The sequence below is a fragment of the Alligator mississippiensis genome, chromosome 11 (assembly GCF_030867095.1).
Source record: "Alligator mississippiensis isolate rAllMis1 chromosome 11, rAllMis1, whole genome shotgun sequence".
In the NCBI taxonomy this organism is placed as follows: domain Eukaryota; kingdom Metazoa; phylum Chordata; order Crocodylia; family Alligatoridae; genus Alligator; species Alligator mississippiensis.
Genome location: NC_081834.1, coordinates 66,592,091 through 66,613,575, shown reverse-complemented (window position 1 = coordinate 66,613,575; position 21,485 = coordinate 66,592,091). Strand labels below are relative to the sequence as shown.

The 21,485-nt window shown below is 43.1% G+C and overlaps 2 protein-coding genes across 2 annotated transcripts; both read left to right on the top strand.

The window, feature by feature from the left end:
- Positions 1 to 13,594: 13,594 nt before the first annotated feature.
- LOC132243781 (olfactory receptor 6F1-like) lies at positions 13,595 to 14,524 on the top strand. Its single transcript, XM_059714171.1, has one exon. It carries the CDS (start codon positions 13,595 to 13,597, stop codon positions 14,522 to 14,524), a length of 930 nt encoding a protein of 309 aa, XP_059570154.1.
- A 1,695-nt stretch (positions 14,525 to 16,219) lies between these two features.
- On the top strand, positions 16,220 to 17,155 carry LOC132243919 (olfactory receptor 13H1-like). The gene has a single exon (XM_059714410.1). It carries the CDS (start codon positions 16,220 to 16,222, stop codon positions 17,153 to 17,155), a length of 936 nt encoding a protein of 311 aa, XP_059570393.1.
- Positions 17,156 to 21,485: the final 4,330 nt, after the last annotated feature.

Sequence of the window (21,485 nt, the reverse complement as noted above, 5' to 3'; positions counted from 1 at the left end):
CACTGGTACTGAGATATGTGCCATAGACTGGGGTGGGGTCCTGGTCCCAGGAATCCCTTGGGGGTGTGATGGGATGGGGGCATATGGGTAGAGGTGGCAGCAGGGGCATGTGTGTGAGAGAGAGAGATGGGGGTCAAGGTGGGGGGTGCTTTGGGTAGGAGAGGCCTCCAGAGCCAGGCTTAGAGCCCCCCTCCCCCACTAAAGCAGCCTGTAGACCAGCCTGGAAGTGAAGGGCCTTGAACAGCCCGGTCCCTAAGCCCCAGTCATGGGCTTTCCAGGAACAGCATGGGGATCATTGGGGCCTGGTCACAAGCTCAGGGAGCAGAACAGCAAGGGCTGGCACTGCTCAGAGCCACAAACCAGTGAGTGCAACAGATGCAGTTGGACCCATGTCCTGGTCCATGGACAGTTGGACCCATGTCCAATCTCTCACCTGGGAGGCAGAAACTCTACTACACAGCCACCAGTGCTGGTATTGCTCCAAGTAATGTATATATAAAAGATTTACATTGTGGTAACCATTTTTTCTAGAAAAAGCAGCAATTAAGTCTGTGTGCTGTGAACCAGCTACAGCAAGAAATGAGATAAGATACAGGGGCCCAAAAAGGGTGGGGATAGCACAACCTGGGACAAGAAAACAGATAGGAATGTGAAAGATAACATGTAACCAAGATGAACATATGCAAAAGGGTGGATGGTGATTGGTAGAGAAACCTCCAGAGTCCACCCATTGACCAAAAGAAGAGGGTTCATGGCCTTAGACATGCGCTCATAGCAAAAAGCCATATACATGAATGGAATGCATAGGGAATTTCATGCTAATGAAGCAAATAGTAAACAGAGAAGGAGCTTAAGATGGGAGGAGAAATGGGTGGAACAAGAGGAGAGATGAAGGTGGAGTGAATGTTAATTAACCTAAACCAAAATGTATAAATGTGGGGAAAAAAACTATTGTTCAGTACAGGTCCTCTGCTTCATGGGCTGTCTATCTGTGGGGGACCCTTGTCCAAAGCTGTCTACATTCTGAATAAAGCTGTTGCGACCAATGTGTGCTGGTGTTTGCTCCCTGCTCTGCTTTGGCTAATGAATAACAGGATCTACAGGTAATTGGACCATCATCTCCCTAGTCGTTAGGAGCTGCATGGAGTTGGGGTCTAACACTTGGTAGTTCAATGACCGAAAGACAAAAACAGTTACAATTGTGGACGTTACCTATGTTCACGTATGTTGTTTTATGTTAAATAAACCCAACAAAGTGTCCTGGAAAATTGAAAAATAAAAACAATTTAAAAAGAGTATTTGGAGTTTACAATAAAGCAAATTGATCGACCACATAAAGAGACAAGTGGGTTCTTTTTAGTGGTAAAGTGTCTGGGGGTTTGTCCATTAGAGCGGGAAGCGAGACATCAATTGACAAGAAAAAGGTTCCATCTGTATTGCCGGGGTCATTCTGCGTTTGTAACACCTCCCGACTGATAACTTCGAGTAAGACCAAGATGTAGCGGGCGAGAGTCAGTTTTAAAATGCGGAAGTACTCCAGCTGGCCTTCCTGCGAGGTAAGAAGAAATGAAGGGAACACCCCCTGTCATAGTCTTCATACAGGGAAACAGTGAATAGTTTTGGTACTACAAGATGGGGATCAAAACTACTTATAGAGGACCAGTACATTCACTGTCCCGCAATTCACGTTTGTTTTTCTGCAGCATTTTACTTGTTTCCAGTGAGTTGGAAGGGTCAAGTTGTAGATGGGAAAACCAAGGCACAGAGAGAGACTGATTGAAAACATTGAAATGCATAGTGTAGGAAGTATTTAGCAAAGGCAGGAGTAAATCCTGACTGTGTGACCATTCTCCATGTTCCAAGGAAGTCTGTGATATTTTCTTGAGCTTAAAATCTCAAGGCTCTTCAGCAAGACAAATATAAACCAACCTTCCTCCTGTGACCAATTTGAGCCACATTTCATTAACAAGGTATGTAAAGATAAAAATGTTGGATGCCAATGGAAAGTGTTGCTTGCTGATGAAAGAAGGGCATAATTTGCTACTGTGTTTTGACTTGGAAATGTGAGGTTCTCTTTTATACTATGGATGAAAATTGCATCCCTCCAGCATGTTCCCAGGCCTTTTTTAACATGCTAGAAGTGTGTAAAGTAACTTTAATATGCTTGCAAACCAGGTGTGCTAGTATTGTTGCATGCTGATGGGAACAAAGCTTTATGATGCATCATTTATTAACAACCAAAAGCATTTTGTCTCCTTTGGAGAGAAAAGTTATGATGGCTAATACAGGAAATGTGCACTGACACGGTCCATTGACAAAACTGGTAGCATGATCCACTACCTAAATTCAGCTTACAATTGATTTAAAGTTTAGTGTACAGGAAACCCTCACTATTCACGGGTTTGGCATTTGCAGTTTCAAATATTCACGAATGCAGAACTTGCATTTTAAACACAATTTACACACTTACAGAAGCTCCTTGGGAGCTTTGTGCTTGCTGCCACTGGGCTCCCGCCACCACCACAGTCCTGCTATCACTGCCGGAGTCATGCGCCCCCACCCAGCCGCTGGGGCACTGTGTTCATAAACTCAGTGCCTTATTCGCAGATTTTGCCATGCGTGGGGCATATGAGAACATATCCCCTGTGAATGGCGAGGGTCGCCTGTATTACTAAATAGGCATCCTTTAGGTGATACTCACTCAAAATCCTTCCATGATTCTAAAACTTTGCCCTCAGACTACCAGCGTATGCTGACAGAATAGCTATATTGCTTCTCATTAATATAACATAAAGTCAAAAGGAAATACGGAAGAGGGGAGGTTGTAAAGTGTGTAAGTAACAAATCCCATTTGGATTTTTTTGGTAATTATTTTTGGATCAACCGAAAATATTTTCCTTTGTGTTAAAATTTTAAAATTGGAGGGCGATTATTTCTCAAAATAATCAAAATGGTTTTCAATTCGGCACATGTTCAGCATTTCTAGATGCACAACTGCAATCTGATACCTTGCATTCTGTCCATATATCATATTGCTTTGTTCAAAAGTATTAATGAGCCCACCTTAGTTCCTTACCTGTAAAATGGGGAAATAATGCTTTCTTAATAAGTCTTAATAATGTGGTGGCTTAGCATATTACCAGAAGACAAATGACTAGAATTTGGGCTCAAATACTTAGAAAAGTACTTCTTAGCAAGGTTTTGGGCGCACAGATTATCAGGCTGAGGAAGTATCTGCAGACGGTCTGTGTTCTTCTTGGATGAGTGGTAAAGCAGGCAGAGGCCAGTACGTATGCAAGAAAGGCAGTCAGTAAAAATGTAAATTGAGCTGGTCAGTAGGTGAGAGACGGGGGGTGGGACTGTAAGTGGGCACCTGTCTCCTACCTACTGACCATCTACTGACCACCAGGGGTAGGAGGCTGGTACCTGCCCTTCCCCTCAGCTCTTTCCAAGCCCTGTGCCTCGATTGTCTGATAGGGGCATGGGGCTGGGACCTCCCTCAACCGAGACAGTTACCAGGCCCCACTCTGCAATCATGGGGAAGGGGCTGGAGAGCCTGTTCCCTGCCCAGTTCCGTGATCACAGAGTTTTGCAAGGAACAGCCTGTTCCCAGCTCCCACTCCGTGATCACGATAGCAGAGGTGACCCTCACGATCATGCTAGCACAGCTGTAGCTCAGAACAATCTCCCCAGTCCTCACTCCATAATTCTGATTGGGGAGCAGGTGCTGGGAACTCCCTGCTGCCGGGGCATGGGGATATTCTCCCCATCCGGGCTCTGGTGCTCCAGCAGCAGGAACCTCCCAGGGCCGGGGAGCAATCTCCTGCCCCCTACAGCCCCGCTGACCGGAAGTAAGGTTGCTGCTGGTCAGCCATCTCCACATGCCATACTGTGCAGTAAACAATCTCATGTAAATTGGCTACTTGTATTGACAGGTAACAAATTCATTCATGACTGGAGGAAATTGCTGTGCAGTAAGCATGTGCACATGTAGACGGTGATGCACACTGTGCAGTGATTTGTTCTAGTCTGTAGGAAAGCATCTCATGTAGATTCAAAGATTCATAGATTCATAGACATTAGGGCTGGAAGGGACCTTGGAAGATCGAGTCCAGCCCCCCGCTGGAAGGGCAGGAAGTCAGCTGGGGTCATAGGATCCCAGCAAGATAAGCATCCAATTTACTCTTCAAGGTGTTCAATGTAGGTGCTTGAACCACCTCTGGTGGCAGGCTGTTCCAGACCTTGGGGGCTCGGACAGTAAAGAAGTTCTTCCTTATGTCCAGCCTGAAACGGTCTTGCAGTAGTTTATAGCCGTTCGACCTCGTCATCCCTTGGGGTGCTCTGGTGAACAAACGTTCCCCCAGATACTGGTGGTCACCCCTGATAAACTTATTGGTGGCCACCAGATCACCCCTGAGCCTGCGCTTTTCCAGGATAAAGAGCCCCATAGCTCTCAGCCTGTCACCTTAGATAAGCCCACTGAGTCACAAGAAAAGCAGAAAGGAGGAGGAAGTATAACCCTCACCATATGAATACTTAGTGTGCTGTTGGCCATTGACTTCCCTCTGCCTCAGTAATTTAAGCTTGATGGGGTGACAACATTTGGACAGAACCTATACATGAATGTTTGAGGAGGACAAGCCAGCCAGAAGTCTGCTCTAGATTTTTAAATGTCTTGTGATCTCTCATGTTTTCACAGGTAGATCCTGTGGCTGGGGTAGGCATGGGGAACCACACCAGTGTGCAAGAGTTCATCCTCCTGGGATTCCCTGGCACGTGGTACTTCCGCTTCTCTCTCAGCATGATGTTTTCTATGATGTATAGCCTGACGGTCATGGGAAATGTGTCCATCATAGCCTTGGTGTGGACCACTGCACATCTCCACACCCCCATGTACTACTTCCTCTGCAATCTATCCTTCCTGGAGATCTGGTACACCACAGGCTGTGTCCCCAAAGCTGTGGGCGTCCTCTTGGGGAACAGCCAAACCATCTCCTTCACTGTTTGCATCTTGCAATTGTTCCTTGTTTTCTCCTTGGGCTCCACAGAGTGTTTTCTACTGGCCGTTATGGCCTATGACCGCTACCTGGCTATCTGCCACCCCCTGCACTATAGCTCCCTCATGAGCAACACTTTCTGTACTCAGCTGGCCTTTGGCTCATGGCTGGGTGGTTTTCTGGGTATCTCTGTGTTGGCATTCTTAGTATCTAACCTGTCTTTCTGTGGCCCTAACATCATCAATCACTTTCTTTGTGACATAGATTCCTTGATAGCTCTCTCCTGCACTGACTCTAGTCTTGTCGAGTTGGCAGAATTCTCTGTATCAATTATTGTTGTCATGATCTCATGTGCTGTAACCTTGATCTCCTACATCTACATAATCTCCAGCATTTTGAAAATTCGCTCAGCCCAGAGCCAGCAAAAGGCCTTCTCCACTTGCTCTGCCCATCTCACCGTTGTGACTATTTGGTTTGGTTCCATCATTTTTCTGTATGTCAAGCCTGCTGCACCAAATTCACTAGACACGAACAAACTCATCAACAGTTTTAATACTATAATAACTCCACTGCTAAACCCTTTCATATACACTCTAAGGAACAGAGAAGTGAAGCGAGCCTTGAGGAAAGCATTCAATAGAATACGAATATGAATATTCAACAGAATATGGCTTTCAAGAGCCTAATAGAAATATAGTCAAAAGGACTGTAAGTCATATCAAACTTCCTTGGAGGTCATTTCTACTAAAGATGGAAAATTAAAGGGAAAGAATATTTTTAAGGGTAACCAAATCATTTTCACTTACAATGTGATTAACATTGTCAGTTTTGGGGTACTGCACCATCTATATAACTAAAAGTATCAATCCTTCCAGTCTTATAATTAAATACCTTACAAGTATAAAAAGGCATTAGTCCCACCACCCTTTCTGAAGCAGGGAAGGTTAATTATCGTTTTCCAGTTAGGGAACTGAGAAATAGCATTCACTATGGGTAACATCTTACTTTTCTTGGTTAGCCAAGTGGCTATTTTGTGGTCATCTACAGAGTATTTTTGGCACTTAGGTACACAGAGACATTCTAGGCAGAAGGCCGGACAGGGTAACACCTTAGACACTAACTGGTTCAGAGAGGCATAAATTATAGAATTCTATTCCTGGATGTGTAGTGAACGGGGAATTACAATATAGTCAGGCAGACGGAGCACATTTAGTAATAGCCAAGGCAAGTAAACACACCCCTTGTGGACATGCTTTGGCCTTACAGGAACAAATCTCAGGCTGACCAAATACCACAACTACTGACTAGGTGTGTCTCCACGTGCATTTATGGTGGCTTAAAATTACTATGCAGTAAATTACTGTGCATAGAGTTACCATATTTCCAGTATCAAAAAAGAGGACCCCTGTTGGGGGTGGGGGAGGAAAGGGGGAAAGGGTATATGATTTGGGGTGGGAGGGAGCAGTACCCTGCCTTCCCCAGGCCCCCCCAGCACAGCTGCTGCCTCTCACTCCTGACCCTGTGTACACTACCCCCCAGCCCTGCCAATACCCCTAACTCTAACCCACAGCCCCCTGTTCTCCCACCAGCCTTACTGGTGCCCCTCATTCCTGACCCACAGCCCCCTGCCTCTGCCAGCCCTGCTGCCCACACAGCTTACATGCACACGGGCACACACGCAGTCTCTCTCTCTCATCTGCGAGCAGCTGCCCGGGCCTGCATGCAGAGCACTTAATTCCCTGAAAGCCAATCACCTTCCCCCCCCTGCCCCCAGCGGCAAGCAGCCAAGGCACAAGTGCCAGGGAAAAGCAGAGGTAGAGCAAAAGCCCAGACATTTGTTTGTATTTTAAAAAAAACTTGCCCAGACGGCAGACAGGGGATCAAAAACAGAGGACATGTCTGAGAAAACCTGGCCATACGGTAACCCTAACTGCTCAGTAAGAGGGAATAGGTCAACATCTACACGTGTGGGTAGTAAGGCACATTAAGGGTTTATGTGGACTGACTTGGGACTAAAGTTAGTCCCAAGTCAGTCCACACACACACTGTTACTGTGCAGTAAATCGGGCATAAGTATGATACCTGCATGATGCAGATTGTATAAAAGTGTGTTAATATACACTTAGGTGATCCTGTGTAGAGAGCCATCCCTCTCTCTGCTCCCCCAACTGCAGAGTAAAGCAAAACCCCCTACAGCCCATAGCAATCTGACCATAGGGAAAAAATCCTTCATGGCCCCAAATATGGTGACTGGTCTGAACATGAGAGGAGAGGCAAGATCCTCTAGCCAGGAAGATCCTCTAAATGCTCCAGCTTTAATCCCATTGGGAGCATTGGCACATCCCAGTCTTAGTTGCAACCAATACTCAATGCCTCTGAGGAAGGCTCAAAAACATAGACACTTGTATCAGAAAAAGGGGAGAGGGGACAACAAGTAAAGCCCATAAGCATGGGAAATTGCCATGGTAAAACACAGGCCTATATCTGTACCTATATCACCCCTGGCCACTGCCTATCCTACCTCTTCTTGAACACCTCCAGTGACGGAGAGTCCACAACTTCCCCAGGCAGCCTATTCCACTGCCACACTGTTCTAACAGAGACAAAGAGTTGGTTTTTTCCTGATCTCTCATCTAAACCTACTTTATTGCAACTTCAAGTCAGTGGTCCATGTCCTATTCTCTGCAGTAAGAGAGAAAAAGTAGCAGCCCTTCAAGTATTTGAAGACTGCTATCTTAACCCCTCTTCTATTGATGTATCCCAAAACCGCATTTGCCTTTTGTGTGGCTGCATCCCACTGCAAACTCATATTGAGTCGGTGATCTACCAAGACTCCCAGATCCTTCCCTGTAGTGCTGCTATCCAGCCGGCTAATCATCCTGTATTTGTGTTTCTGAGGAGTCTTCCCGAGGTGTAGCACCTTTCACTTCTCTGCATTGCACTTCACCCTATTAGCTTCATCCCAGCTTTCCAATCTGTTGAGATCCTTCAGAATTGTGTTGCCTTCCTCCAGCGTGTTCACAATCCTTACCAGTGTTGTCTCATCTCTGCAAACTTGCTCAAGGATCTTTCTGTGCCAGCATCCCAATCTTTCTGCATGTACAGCCCACTAAACAGGTCTCACTGTACACAAAATATTCACAGTCTTGGAGCATGACTATTTATCCCTTTATTTTCCACTCTAAGGAACAAAGAGGTGATTGAGGTATTGAGAAAGATGTCCAGTCAGGCATGTTGTTATTGTCATCGAGTAGTGCATGCGGTTAGGGATCTGAAGTGAAACATTGAAATATGTCAATATCAAATATATTTCCCCCCCATATCTAACTTTAAAAGGAATGTGAGATTTGTCCCAGAGCTTGGAAACTGGTTTGCATAAGCCTCATTCTTATTTATTATAAATTCCCTCTAGAACATTTTTGAAGGCTGCCATAAAGCAGAGCTAATGATATTCATTTTATATTTGGATCCGGTCCTCTGTGTTTGTAAGCTGTTCTTATGTAAATGTTCATTTTACCTAAATACTTAGTTATGAAATGATTCCATGATTCATTGTTTCTACTATTCCTACTGTTTTTTTTCCATTTTAGTACTGCCTAGAAATGAGATTCCTTGAAGCATGTAGAGAAAGTCAATGCATATAAGAGTGAGCATGACTCTCCAGCCTAGTAGCTTTGGCACTCAGTGGGATGGGGCCATTTAAAAATGTTATCTAGTGTCTTAATGTGAAATGCTGAAAGTTTATGCCAGAAATGACTTTTGGAACAGGAACCAGAACCCAGGACTCCCTCCACCTGCCCAAAAATAGATGTCTAAACTATTTGGTGACAGCCTCCGGCTGTCTAATATTCTCACTCTGTGTCCTGATTAAGCTGGAATCCTTTACCATTAAGTAGGCCAGCTTCAAGAGGAGGTATAGAGAGTTCCCAACCTTCACACACACACACACACACACACACACACACACACACACACACACACACACACATACCCCTCTGAGTCCCAGAATGGTTTATAGTATGATGATTACAGCACTTTAGGAGAGAGATGCCTCAGGTAGAGGAAGGAGCTGAACATGAGTCATCTCTCCCTCTTTCAGGAACAATTTAACTATTAGACGACTGTATAAAGAGAAGGGGAGCATCTCTTCCATCTGAGTCTTAAAAGAAAAGGTTGGATTTCTGCTTTCACGTCTTTCTCCAGGAATGGATTTTAGTCCATAATCCTGAATGGACAGATGAGCTTCCCTGGGACCTGGAGTCATGCCTCTAATCCGTGAAGAGTGGCAGGATTTGGAGATATCCCTGTCCTCAGCATTTCTTGTGTGTTTGCTCTGAGTGGCTTCCTTCCACGCTCAGCCTGCTGGTCCATTTTGTATTCCAAGGCTAACTCTCAACACACACTGTGTAGGAAGCCCCAGGACCTAACATAATGTAAAGATTCAATTCCAGGACCTTGAGTTTTGGTGCAGGCCCATTCAAAACGAAGGTACCTAACTCCCTTGGTTCAACTAATCCTAGGTATCTAAACTCCTTTTGACATTTGTCTCATAAATCAGAGAGATGCTCTTTCTAGCCCATTCTTTGCTCTCCTAGGCAACGGCCCTACCCACTCAACTATTGGGCCTAAAGCACAGAAGGAGTCTCTTCCTTTGTAGTATGTCTTTTTCTAGAATTTGCACATGTATACAGGCAGCCAGTGAATATGCAGGTTTATGTGCCTAAAGCAGTGGCACTCATACATTTAGCACCAAAGTGGCATGGGGCTGGTCCCTGGCCATGTTACACCCCACATGCCAGGATCAGGGCCTGCATCACCTGGGTCTCACACACCGGCATCAGGCACCGCACAATTGCACCCAGCCCCACATTGCCCTGCACCTCCTGCAAAGGTCCCATGCTGCCCCAATAAGCATGACACCATCCCAAGCAGCTCCATGCCACCCTTATTGGCCCCATGCTGGCCCCATGATGTCCTGGTTTGCCCTGCAAGCCCAATCTAGCATACAGGACCACATTAGGGGTTGAGCTCCCCTGTGCCTAAAGCATAAAGCTGGGGTCAAAAACAGCTAGGCAGATAGACAGGAAACTTCCACTTACATGTACAACGGGAAGTATAATTCCTCCTTTAGTTGCTTTTTTGTTTCTGACTTTAGGCATTATTAACCCAAGCCAGACAGCCATTTCGGATTCACAACTATTATATTGCAGTGCCTGCCTAGAGTTCAACAGGAAACCATATCACTACAAAATATGGGGTTTGACAGGACCCTGTTTTAGAGTTAGATTCTGAGCTGGTGTGAATCAGCAGAGGTCCACCTAATGGAGCTACATGAGCTTCTGAATTTTTGAGGATCTGAACGAAAGACCATACAAAAATGGAGGAGATCTCATGGATTTAGAGCATGACCCAAACCCCACTAAAATCAATGGAATGATTTCAGTGTAGGCACTTTGTGTTGCAATTTTCCAAGAGATCTAAGGGAGATGTACATCCAGTTCACAATGTCTTTCCACATTTCAACCCTCTGTATATACTTGCTACATAAAGAAGAAATGAAAGAACATCAATACAGGATCTGGTAAATCTCTGCCTCTATAGGAGAGTACAAATTAATTTGTATTATGAGCCGCCTCTCCTGGGTTACTTCTTGTGCCATTGTTTTGATGACACCATAATTGGGAAAGACCCTAACCCTTGAGGGAGATGAAAGCCCAAGGGCACTGTGAGAGCAGATGAAATATCCCTGCCTCATTTGAAAACTGGTATATTGTAGAGATGGACTTTTGAGACAGAATAGAATATAATTTAGTTTTGTTAAAGTCAAGGGAGTCTAGAATCTAACCAATAACATGATAGATAGATAGATAGATAGATAGATAGATAGATAGATAGATAGATAGATAGATAGATAGATACTTTTTTTTTCTCCTGATGATTTTATTGGCTATGCTTTCAGTTACCTTGTATGGACGATGCCATCAGTATAAATGCCTTTTCAACCCATTTCAGAAGGTTTTATTTTAAGCTGCTAGGAAAGTTCTCTCCTTTTTTTCTGACCAAAAGAAAGGAGCAGGTTTTATGTTTTATTTCAAATCCAATGTTCCCAGGACAGTTGAAAACCTTACCAGAGTGAGTATGTTTTTCTACGCTATTTGTTTTCCCAGTCTTACTGGAATCTCAGTGCTTTTGTGCCAGCACAAAGGGAAAAAAAAACAAGCCTGGAAAAGCCTTGCTTATTTTGCTAGTCAGTGCAATTAACTTTGATGGAAACTTTGCAAATATGAGGGAAGATTAGAGACCTATGTATCCATTGACTAAATTCCCATTGATGTTAAAACAATTCTGCATTTCAAAATGAATATATAAGTTGATACATTGGATGTGTCTGTGAGCATTAATTAAAAAAGTAGTAAAGATATTAAGTTTAATCTTCAGCTAATGTGAACCTGCATAGTCCCAATGACTTAGGTAGAGCTCAACTGCTTTACCACTGCCAGGAATCTGGTCATTGTCTGAAATATCCCCTTTGATACCAATGGAGGTACACCCGCTGGGGATTCTGGCCCTATTATATGAAGTGGAGCTATGACTGATTTACATCTGCTGAGGATATGTTACCAGTGTATAATTTTTATTCATGAATCTGATAAAGGGGTTGCTTTTTTCTTTTCTCCTAAGGCCTAGAGAAAAGGTGGTAGACCAAAAGTGTGGTCATACCTAGGTTTTCTTCTCATCCTTACTGCAGTTAATTCATGGTGCAAACCTAGAAAAATCTTTTGGTGGAAAAAAAATGAAGTGTCAGTGCATGAACTGACAAAAAAGTTTCCTTCAAATTGAAACATTTGAGGCAGCAACTGGCTGAAAAGAAACTGGACATATGAAATTGTAAGAGGGTCTTTGCAAACACTTCAAATGCCATTTCATGCATGGATACTTATTTTTTAAATGCAAGCAAACTATTATGTGTGTGTGTGTGTGTGTAGATAGATATATCTAAACTCCTTTTGAGTATAGATATATATCTATCTATCTACACACACATACATACATACACTCTCTCTCTCTATATATATAATAAAGTCACTGTATATATATATGTGTAGTACACAGCTTCCAAAAAAACTGAAGGCGTATTGTTCAGCAGGATAGAGAAAAGTCAAGATTCATACAACTCTTTTGAAGGAAAACTATCAGGTCTACTAATTGTTCACAGTGGAGCAACCAACAGGAAAAGGCAACATTTGGTCATTGCTGGGAAAAAAGGCAGATTTAATTCTAAGGCTGTATTAGAGATCCTTAGGATTAAAGTCATTAGAGATATGTGAGACAGAGTAGAATTAAGTAAGGTATTAGGTGAGGTATTTTCACTAGAGATAAGGAAGTATTAATGCCATTGTGCAAGACACTGGTAATATTTTATGTTTGTAATCATAGGCCGTGTCCAGATGAGCACGGCTGTGTCGTATGTGGTGCCTCAAATATGTCTGCAGTGCCACATACCTCACATTTAGATGTCCTCCACGCTGCAATGACACACTGTCCATGTGTGCGTTGCTCCACTTTTTTTCTCCAGACCCCTTGGATATCCAAAGTTAAAAAAAACCCACCATGGAGAAAAAAGAAGCGGAGCAGTGCACACACAGGCAGCATGCGCCACTCAAAAGCAGAGCCGGGCTGCCCTGAACCATGCTCCAGCTGCCAGTCAGGCTCCATGTGACAGAGTAGATGCTGCTGCAGCCTCAGGAGGCTCCCAGGACCCCGGGTAAGGCTGCTGGGGCCACCCCAGTGCTGGCCCCAGCCTCCCCTGTGGGTAATTTGCCACACATCAAAGTGTGCATGGTATGCGGATTCCCCAGGGACAAGTAGCTGTGACCTATACATGCCCATAGTGGTCTAGATTCAAGAGATACATTCAAACTAGAACAGATACACAGATAGGCTACTAGATGGCCAAAGGAACGTAAAACCTACTCGAAGAGATGAAAAGAGCTTGACTTGTCTCCACTTAGCAAAACAAGTGTGGGGAGAGAATCTAATTGCTGTTTATATACACGTTCAGGATATAAAGACAAGGTGGGGAAGACCTATTTAAGTTCTAGGGCATTGCTGTATAAAAACAAATGGATATAAAATGCTTGTGAAGATATTTAAGAGGGAAGATAGAAACTGTCACAGCAATAAGGTTTCTCAAACTGCCTCTCCATACGAGTAGTGGAGTTAAAAAAATGTAACTAGTTTAAATATGAAGCTTTGCTTTAGTCTTTGATATTACTGTAGGTTGGTTATGGCACGAAGTGAATTTGTTTATGAAAAGCATCTGTTTGCAGATTCTGAGATTTAAGGTATTTAGACATTAGCTCACATCACACATCAGTGGGTGTTGGTTGCCAAACTCAAGTAGGCTCCTTTTAAAAAATACTTCCAATAGCAAAAAACCGTCTTGACCCTTCAACTTGGATATGTTAGAAAAGAAACAAAACCTGATAAACAGGTCCCAATCTGTGATGACCTCTGTATTACAAAATTGGGCTGTGGGTTTAATTGTCTTTGTTAAATTGATCTATGTATTTTGGCAGGCAGAACACTTCGGCTCAATGAAAGTGGAAGAAAACACAAGTGTGGAAGAGTTCATCCTCCTGGGATTCCCAAGGTCTTGGTATTTACAGGTGTCCCTCTTCGTGTTCTTCCTTTTTGTGTATTCCCTGACAGTCATGGGAAATGTCGCCATCATTGTCCTTGTCAGAACGCACCCACGCCTTCAAACACCCATGTACTACTTCCTCTGCAACTTTGCCCTTCTGGAGATCTGGTTTACCTCAGCCTGTGTTCCTAAGACCCTGGCCAACCTGATGTCCCAAAGCAAATCCATCTCCTTCACTGGATGCCTCCTGCAGATGTACTTTGTCTTCTCTTTTGGTTGCGTAGAATATTTCCTCCTGGCTGTCATGGCCTATGACCGGTATTTGGCTATTTGCTACCCACTGCGCTATAGTACTATCATGAACAGCACCCTTTCCATCCAGGTGGCCATGGGTTCTTGGGTGGGTGGTTTTCTGGTTATTTCTGTGCCGGCATCTCTGATCTCCAGGTTATCCTTCTGTGGCCCTAATGTTATTAATCACTTCTTTTGTGACATATCCCCCTGGATAATTCTGTCCTGCACAGACACATACCTTGTTAACATGGTATGTTTCATCATGTTTGCCATTGTCATCCTGGGCTCCTGTGCGATAACCTTGGTCTCCTACATTTATATCATATCCACAATTTTAAGAATCCCATCAGCCAAAGGTCGGCAAAGGGCTTTTTCCACTTGTTCTTCTTATCTCGCTGTTGTCATTATATGGTATGGATCAACCATTTTCTTGCACGTCAAGCCATCAATCGAGTCCCCACTGGAACTAACCAAAATAGTCACCATCTTGAACACTGCTGTTACTCTATTGCTAACCCCTTTTATCTACACACTGAGAGACACAGAGGTCAAGGCAATCTTGAAAAAGATGTTGAGGGGGGAAACATAAACTAATTTTCAAATATCCAGTGCTGAGCTTTTTTTCGTGGCAGAAACATAGAAAACATACAACATGGATAACTTAATGATATGTTGACGTTGTACCACTGTCCTCAGCTCATGTGAAATCCACTTGAAGATGTCATCTATATCTAAGATTTAGACATACACTTTGACACGTGTCTGTGTTATATTAATGACTTTATAAACATAATGAACACTTATCAGTCGTTTTAGTGGAATAGTGTTTTTCCCCCATACTAACAGAATGATGTCAAATATTTTTATTATTGAAATTCTCATTTCAAAATGTTTTCAAAGACAATAGAAAGGCACCCCAATCATAGGAAAATTATTAGCACCAGGGGAAAATGAAATTATTTTTAGAGGATTCCATTCTTTTCTAATGTTTTGTGACCTTTGTAATACTATCCAATTTTCTGGATACACCTCAAATTATATAAAATCTCAGTAAAGACAAGTAAAATACTTATCATAGCTTTCTAACAGATAAACATTTGATGTCATAGAAATATTTTCAGAAGTATGAAAAAATTCAAATTTGCACAGAAAAGGCAAACGTTGTCACCCAGGGCTGCCAGGATTCTAGGTATAGTGCTTCTGGGAATAAACCATGACGTGATGCTACTGAGCAGCAGTAATGAGCTACTGGACAGTAGTAATGAGCTACTGCACAATAAGCATCATTAGGCAACCATACTGCACAGTAACACCGGTTACAGCACAGTCATTTAGCACTTGGTTATGCAAGTACTAAATGACTACGCAGTAACAGCTGCACAGTCAGCATCTTGTGTAGACATGGCCACTCTGTGGGGATCTGGTCAATTCACTCCATAGCCAGTTTTCACCCCTTGTACCATGTTCTGGTACATTTTTTATCATTTTTATCCTGCCTCTACTTTTAACTATGCCTCTGTAGTTGATTAATAATGGCTGCAGATTTGGCCTCATGTTCTATACCCAACTGTTCTCAGTAAACACAACTGTTGTAAATCAAAATGTTTTTCTACAAGTTTTCTGATGAAGGGACATATAGCAATAGTTCTGACTTTCCGGAGCTAAAAGTTCCCTTTGATATGAGGATGAGCATCATCCAGGAGAGTTGAAGGTAATCTTAATTATAGCTAGGTCAAGACTTCGGGTCTCCTGCAGAAGCAAAAAATAATCAAAAGCTCAAGAAGTAGTCCTATAACAAGTTGAAGGCACTGTTCCATTGACAATGTATAGATTATAGAGAAATATTAAATTTGGAGGATTTTTCTTCCTTAAATTCTTGCTAAGTACTATCTTAAGATAAAGGTTTAGGGAATGCTAGATACATTGATGAAAGGAATTCATTATTTTATTCCACTGACAATGTGGCATTATAAAAATGAATTATAAAATACCTGTGAGAATTTCTTAAATAATATGCAATAGTAAATAAATATTTGAAACACCAGTAAAAAAAAGAACATACAAAATAAATATATTTCCAGTCTTAGTGATTTGTATTTCCTTACCTACATATATATTTCTGTCTCCAGATATTTTCTCTCTCTACCTACATTGCACACACATAACTTTGTTTATGAAACAATGGTTCTGGTTATGATATCTAATATGCCCATGCACTAGATACATATTATGCAATGCTATTTTCCATTATTTTGCTTCTTTCAGGAAGTGCTAGAAACCAGACATGGAAGAGGACAATCAAATCATGGTGACTGAATTTGTTTTCACTGGCTTCTCCAGTCACCCCACGACACAGGTGATGCTAATTACATTCTTCCTTATGGTGTATTTAGTAACACTAATTGGAAATGGCCTCATCATCCTCTTAACCCTGTGTGATCTGCATCTTCACACCCCCATGTACTTTTTCCTCAGTAATTTGTCCTTCCTGGACATCTGCTATTCATCAAGCACCGTCCCACAAGCACTAATAAATTTTTCAGTTGACAGACCCACTATTTCCTACGCTAGATGTTTTTCCCAGATGTTAAGCACGCTCTTCTTAGGATCTACTGAGTGCCTTTTGCTGGCAGTCATGGCTTATGACCGCTACATTGCCATCACCAACCCCCTGCATTATACACTCATCATGAGCAAGACAAGATGCATCCACCTGGCAGTGGGGTCCTGGTCCATCACCTTCCTCCTAACTATAGTCCCGTTTTTCTGCATGCCATCATGGCTCTGTGGGAAGAATGAGATTGACCATTTCATGTATGAAATCCTTGCTGTAATGAAGCTAGTTTGTTCAGATACCTCCAAGAATCGAATCTTTATGTTTGCCAGTGGAACATTCAACCTCCTTGCCCCTTTCTCCTTCATCCTTTTCTCTTACATGCGTATCACCACGACCATCTTGCGCATCCACTCGACAGAAGGCAAATCCAAAGCTTTCTCCACCTGTGGGTCCCATCTCACTGTGGTGACCATCTTCTATGGTACAGCCATATTCATATACCTTAAACCACAGTCCAAGTCATCCCAACAGGAGGACAAAATCATTTCTGTGTTCTATGCAGTTGTGACTCCTATGATAAATCCTCTAATCTACACACTGAGAAACAAAGAGGTGAAAGGAGCCCTGAGGAAAGTGACTGGCATGAAGGGAGACTCAGAGTGACTTTTATATTTTGGGGCTCCTTCATATCCGGGGGTGGTGTGTTGACCCTGAGGCATATGACATCCCCAGTAACAGGAACAAACACTGTTTTTACAAATTAAAAGTACTGTTTTTCCTATTTCAACATTTTGTATCTGTTCATGTGAAAATGGAACTTTGATTAGTAGATGTTTTAATAAGGGGTGAGGTTAACCTCCATAGACTTGCTGCACTCTGAGACAGGAGCCATGCAAGAACTACAGAATCATAGAACCGGAATGGATCTGTACGATCATTAAGTTTGGTCCCGTGCCGTGAGCAGGAAGTATTGGGCTCAGAGGAGCTTGGCAAGGTGCCTGTCCACCCTTGTCTTGGACACAGCCGAAGAGGGTGACTGCACCGCTGGGAGGGTGTTCCAGATTCTGGTGAACCTTACAGAGAATTTTGTCCTTATATCCAACCTGAATTTACCCTCTATTAGTTTATGCCCACTGGTCCTCGTCTTCCCTTGAAGTGACCTCCTGAATATATTCTCTTCTAGTTCTTGATGCTCCCTCCCCTCCCCCCCAAGGTATTTGTAGGAAGCTATCAAGTCACCTCTCAGCCTTCTTTTCCTCAAGCTGAACAGGCCCAGTTCCCGGAGTTTCTCCTCATAGGGTCTACCCTTCATGCCCTTAATCAAACAGATGGTCCTTCTTTGTACACTCTTGAGCTTATCCATATCCTTCTGGAAGTGTGGTGTCCAGAACTGGGCACAATACTCCAGCTGACGCCTCACCAATGCTGAATAGAGGGAAGAGTACCTCCCTGAATCTATTGGCCACACAGTGGCTGATGCCTGCCAAAGTTTTATTTGCCCTTTTGGCAGCCTCATCACACTGTTGGGTCATATTCATCTTCCAGTCAATTGTGACCCCCAGGTCTTGTTCAAATGTTGTGCCAGCCAGTAGGCTACCACCCATTGTATAATTGTGGTGAGGGTTCTTCCTACCCAGGTGAAGGACCTTGCACTTTTCCCATTTAAACTTCATCTGATTTTGTTCCTCTCATAAGTCCAGTCTGTCAAGATCCTCCTGGATCTTTGACCTATCTTCTGGTGTGTCTGCATTTCCTCACAGTGTGGTATCATCTGCAAACGTAATCATTGCACTTTCTACCCCTTCATCCAAATAGCACAGTTCTGAGCACCGATCCCTGGGGAAGCCCACTGGAGATGGCCCTCCAGGATGAGGCCTATCGATCACCACTCTCTGGGAGCAGCCTTTGAGCCAGTTGTCCACCCACCTCACTGTAAACTGGTCCATCCTAGTACTCTCCAGTTTGTTAGAGAGAATCCCATGGAAGACAGAGTCAAAGGCTTTAGTGTAATCTAAGTAGATGGTGTCAAACTTGTGTCCTTTGTCCAGATGGTTAGTGAAGGACACAAGGTTCATCAGTCATGATCTGCCCTTGACAAAGCCATGCTGATTGCTGTTTAGCACCCCATCCATTACCAGCTTTTTGTTGATGGCCTCCTTAACCAACCTTTCAAAGATTTTACCCAGGACCGAGGTCAGACTGACTAGTCTGTAGTTTGTGGGGTCACCCCTCTTTCCTTTCCGAAACATGGGAACCCCACTGGCCCTCTTTCAGTCATCTGGGACCAGTCCTGAGTTCAACGACTCTTCAAATAGCTTGGCCAATGACACTGCTATATGTTCAGCCAGTTATTTCAGGACTCTTGGGTGCAGGTCATCTGGTCCAGTGGACTGGAAGATACGCAAGCATTGTAAAAGATCCTTCACAGGTTCTGGGCTGATTTCATGTAAGTTGTTACCTTCCCCTTGTTCCCTGGGCCTCTGGTCAGATGAGCAGTACTTTTACTGATGCAAAGTATGTATTCAGGAGTTCTGCCTTTTCACGTTCGTTGACTGTGGGTTGCCCTTGGGTATTCAGCAGAGGTCCCACAATGGAGCCCAATTTTTTTTTGCTCCCTATGTATCTGTAGAAGAACTTGTTGTTGTCCTTTATACCAGTTCCTAGTTCAACTTGCCTTAGCTTTCCATGTCTCATAACTGCAGGCCCTGGCCATATGAGTGTATTCCTTCCTGGCTGCTGAGCTGGTTAAAGGTGTCAACACCTTTAAGCTTAGTGATGAGCTAAGTCACACAAAAAAAGCATCAGCAAAGAAGATGACCATTACTGTTCTGATTTGGAGAAAGGGTAGATGCTGTTTCAAGAAAGGGTAAATGTTTTTCTTGGATCTAGCTAGAGACTGGGACTTCCATCCCATGGGAAATTTTAGCAATCTCCAAATCAAAATGGTAATTGTACCATTAATATGTACAACTTTTTAGGAAATGCAGACCATCTATGTGGAAGAAAGACCAAAGATTTTACCAAAAGAAAGCTATTTTTAACTGAAAACGGATTGTTTTGCAACATTGGATTTTTAATTAAAACCCATTTTTAAAAATGCCTTCTCAAAAGCACACTTTCAATTTTCTCTCTTAATTCTGATTTAGTAACCTGACACACGCCAGTTTACAAAAGCTTGAAGGGGCAACTTTAGAGTAATAATGGTGTTAGAGGAGCTGAGGTCAGACTCTAACATGGTGTCTTTCAAGGAGAGCTGGTGCAAGACATTTTGACCAGAGTAACAGTCCATCAGCAAATGTAATCAAAATGTTTGGATGAGTTTGGAGGCAAAAGGTAGCAAAGCCTTATAAGAATGTCAGCCTACCCCCATCTGACCATGTTGGAACGTAATATTTCAGTACTTCTTCTATAAATACATTTCTCTTTAAAAATGTTTCCTCTTATGTTTATTTTTTTTAAGTTCAGTGTGGGACTGAAAACTGATTTTCTGAAAACAAGGCATTTTTCCTTATCTAAAATCTTCTGTTTCGTTGTTGCTAAATTATTTTGTTCTTTCAAAAAAAAAAAGAAAATATTTCTAAACAACACTTTACCAACAGCACAAATATTTCTGGTGACTTTGTATATTTTTAGGCTTTTCATGTTTATAGTTGTTTAAAATAAAAAAAAAAGAGAATGAAACATTTCCTTATAACAAGAGGAAAGCTTTTGATGTGTCAAACAATTTTAAAATTAAGTCCATAGCGAACCAAGAAGAAAATTCCAATTTTCAACCAGCAAAAGTCCAAATAATAAAAATTACCGTTCTGATTTTGAGACTGCTGAAATTTCCCATGAGATGGAAGTCTGAGTCTATAGTTAGATCCAAGGAAAAACATTTATGCTTCCTTGAAAAAACACGTGCAAAGTGTTTAACCCTGATTGACACTAAGGGCTGCATCCCTACAAGCAGAGGCATGCAGTTGCCACAGGGAATAAAGCAGTTGCACAAATTCACGATGCTGCTTTCTGCCCTGGCACACATCCCTCCACATGCGGTTAGCCATGGGAAAAAATGGTCTGGGTGGCGTAGAAGAGGCTGGGAAGCCTTACTTGGGGCCCTGGGGGCCTCCTGAGGCAGCAGCAGCAGCAACCTGGCAGCAGGGGCTGGCCAAGCTCCCGGTTTGGCAGTGCACACTCCTGCCATGTGTGCTGTGCCACCTTTTTTGCCACCATTTTTTTTTTTTTTGACACAGGGACTTCCTAGTGTCAAAAAAACTACCATACTGCAAATTTGCAGTGTGGGGAATGAGTGCACATGCGTCACATGCAGTTTGCTGCATCGCAAACCTCACGTGCCCAATCATCCAGACACGCCCATGGAGAATAAGAGGAAAAAAAGAGTCCAAAGGAGGACCACGTGCATGATTAGAAGTCTGGAGAGCAGGTCATATGAGAAGAGGCTGAAAGACATGGGAGTGTTCAGCCTGGGGAAAAGAAGACTTAGAAGGGACTTGCTGGCAGCCTATAAGTATATTAGGGGTGTACATCAGGGCCTGGGGGAGCATCTGTTCACCAAGGCACCCCAGGGGAAGACAATAAACAATGGGCACAAACTGCTTGAAGATTGCTTCAGATTGGACATAAGGAGATCGTCTTTATGATTCAAGTGCCAAGGATCTGGAACAGACTTCCCCCAGAAGTGGTACAGTCACCTCCCCTGGAGATTTTTTTTAAATTACTGGATGCGCACCTTGCTGGGGTCACCTAACCCTAGCAATATTTCCTGCCCGAGTGCAGGGGGGCTGCACCGAATGATCTCATGAGGTCCCTTCCTGCCCCGAACATCTATGAATCTATAAATCTACAAAACTCAGAGGGTTGACCTCTAACTGTTACTTGTGATTTCCACTAGGGTAAAGGAGAAAACAACCTGCCCCTCCAGGGGAAGTTTTAGGTTTGTGATGGACACTATGATGAGCAAGAAGAAAATCACCTTCACTGTCTACTTTGA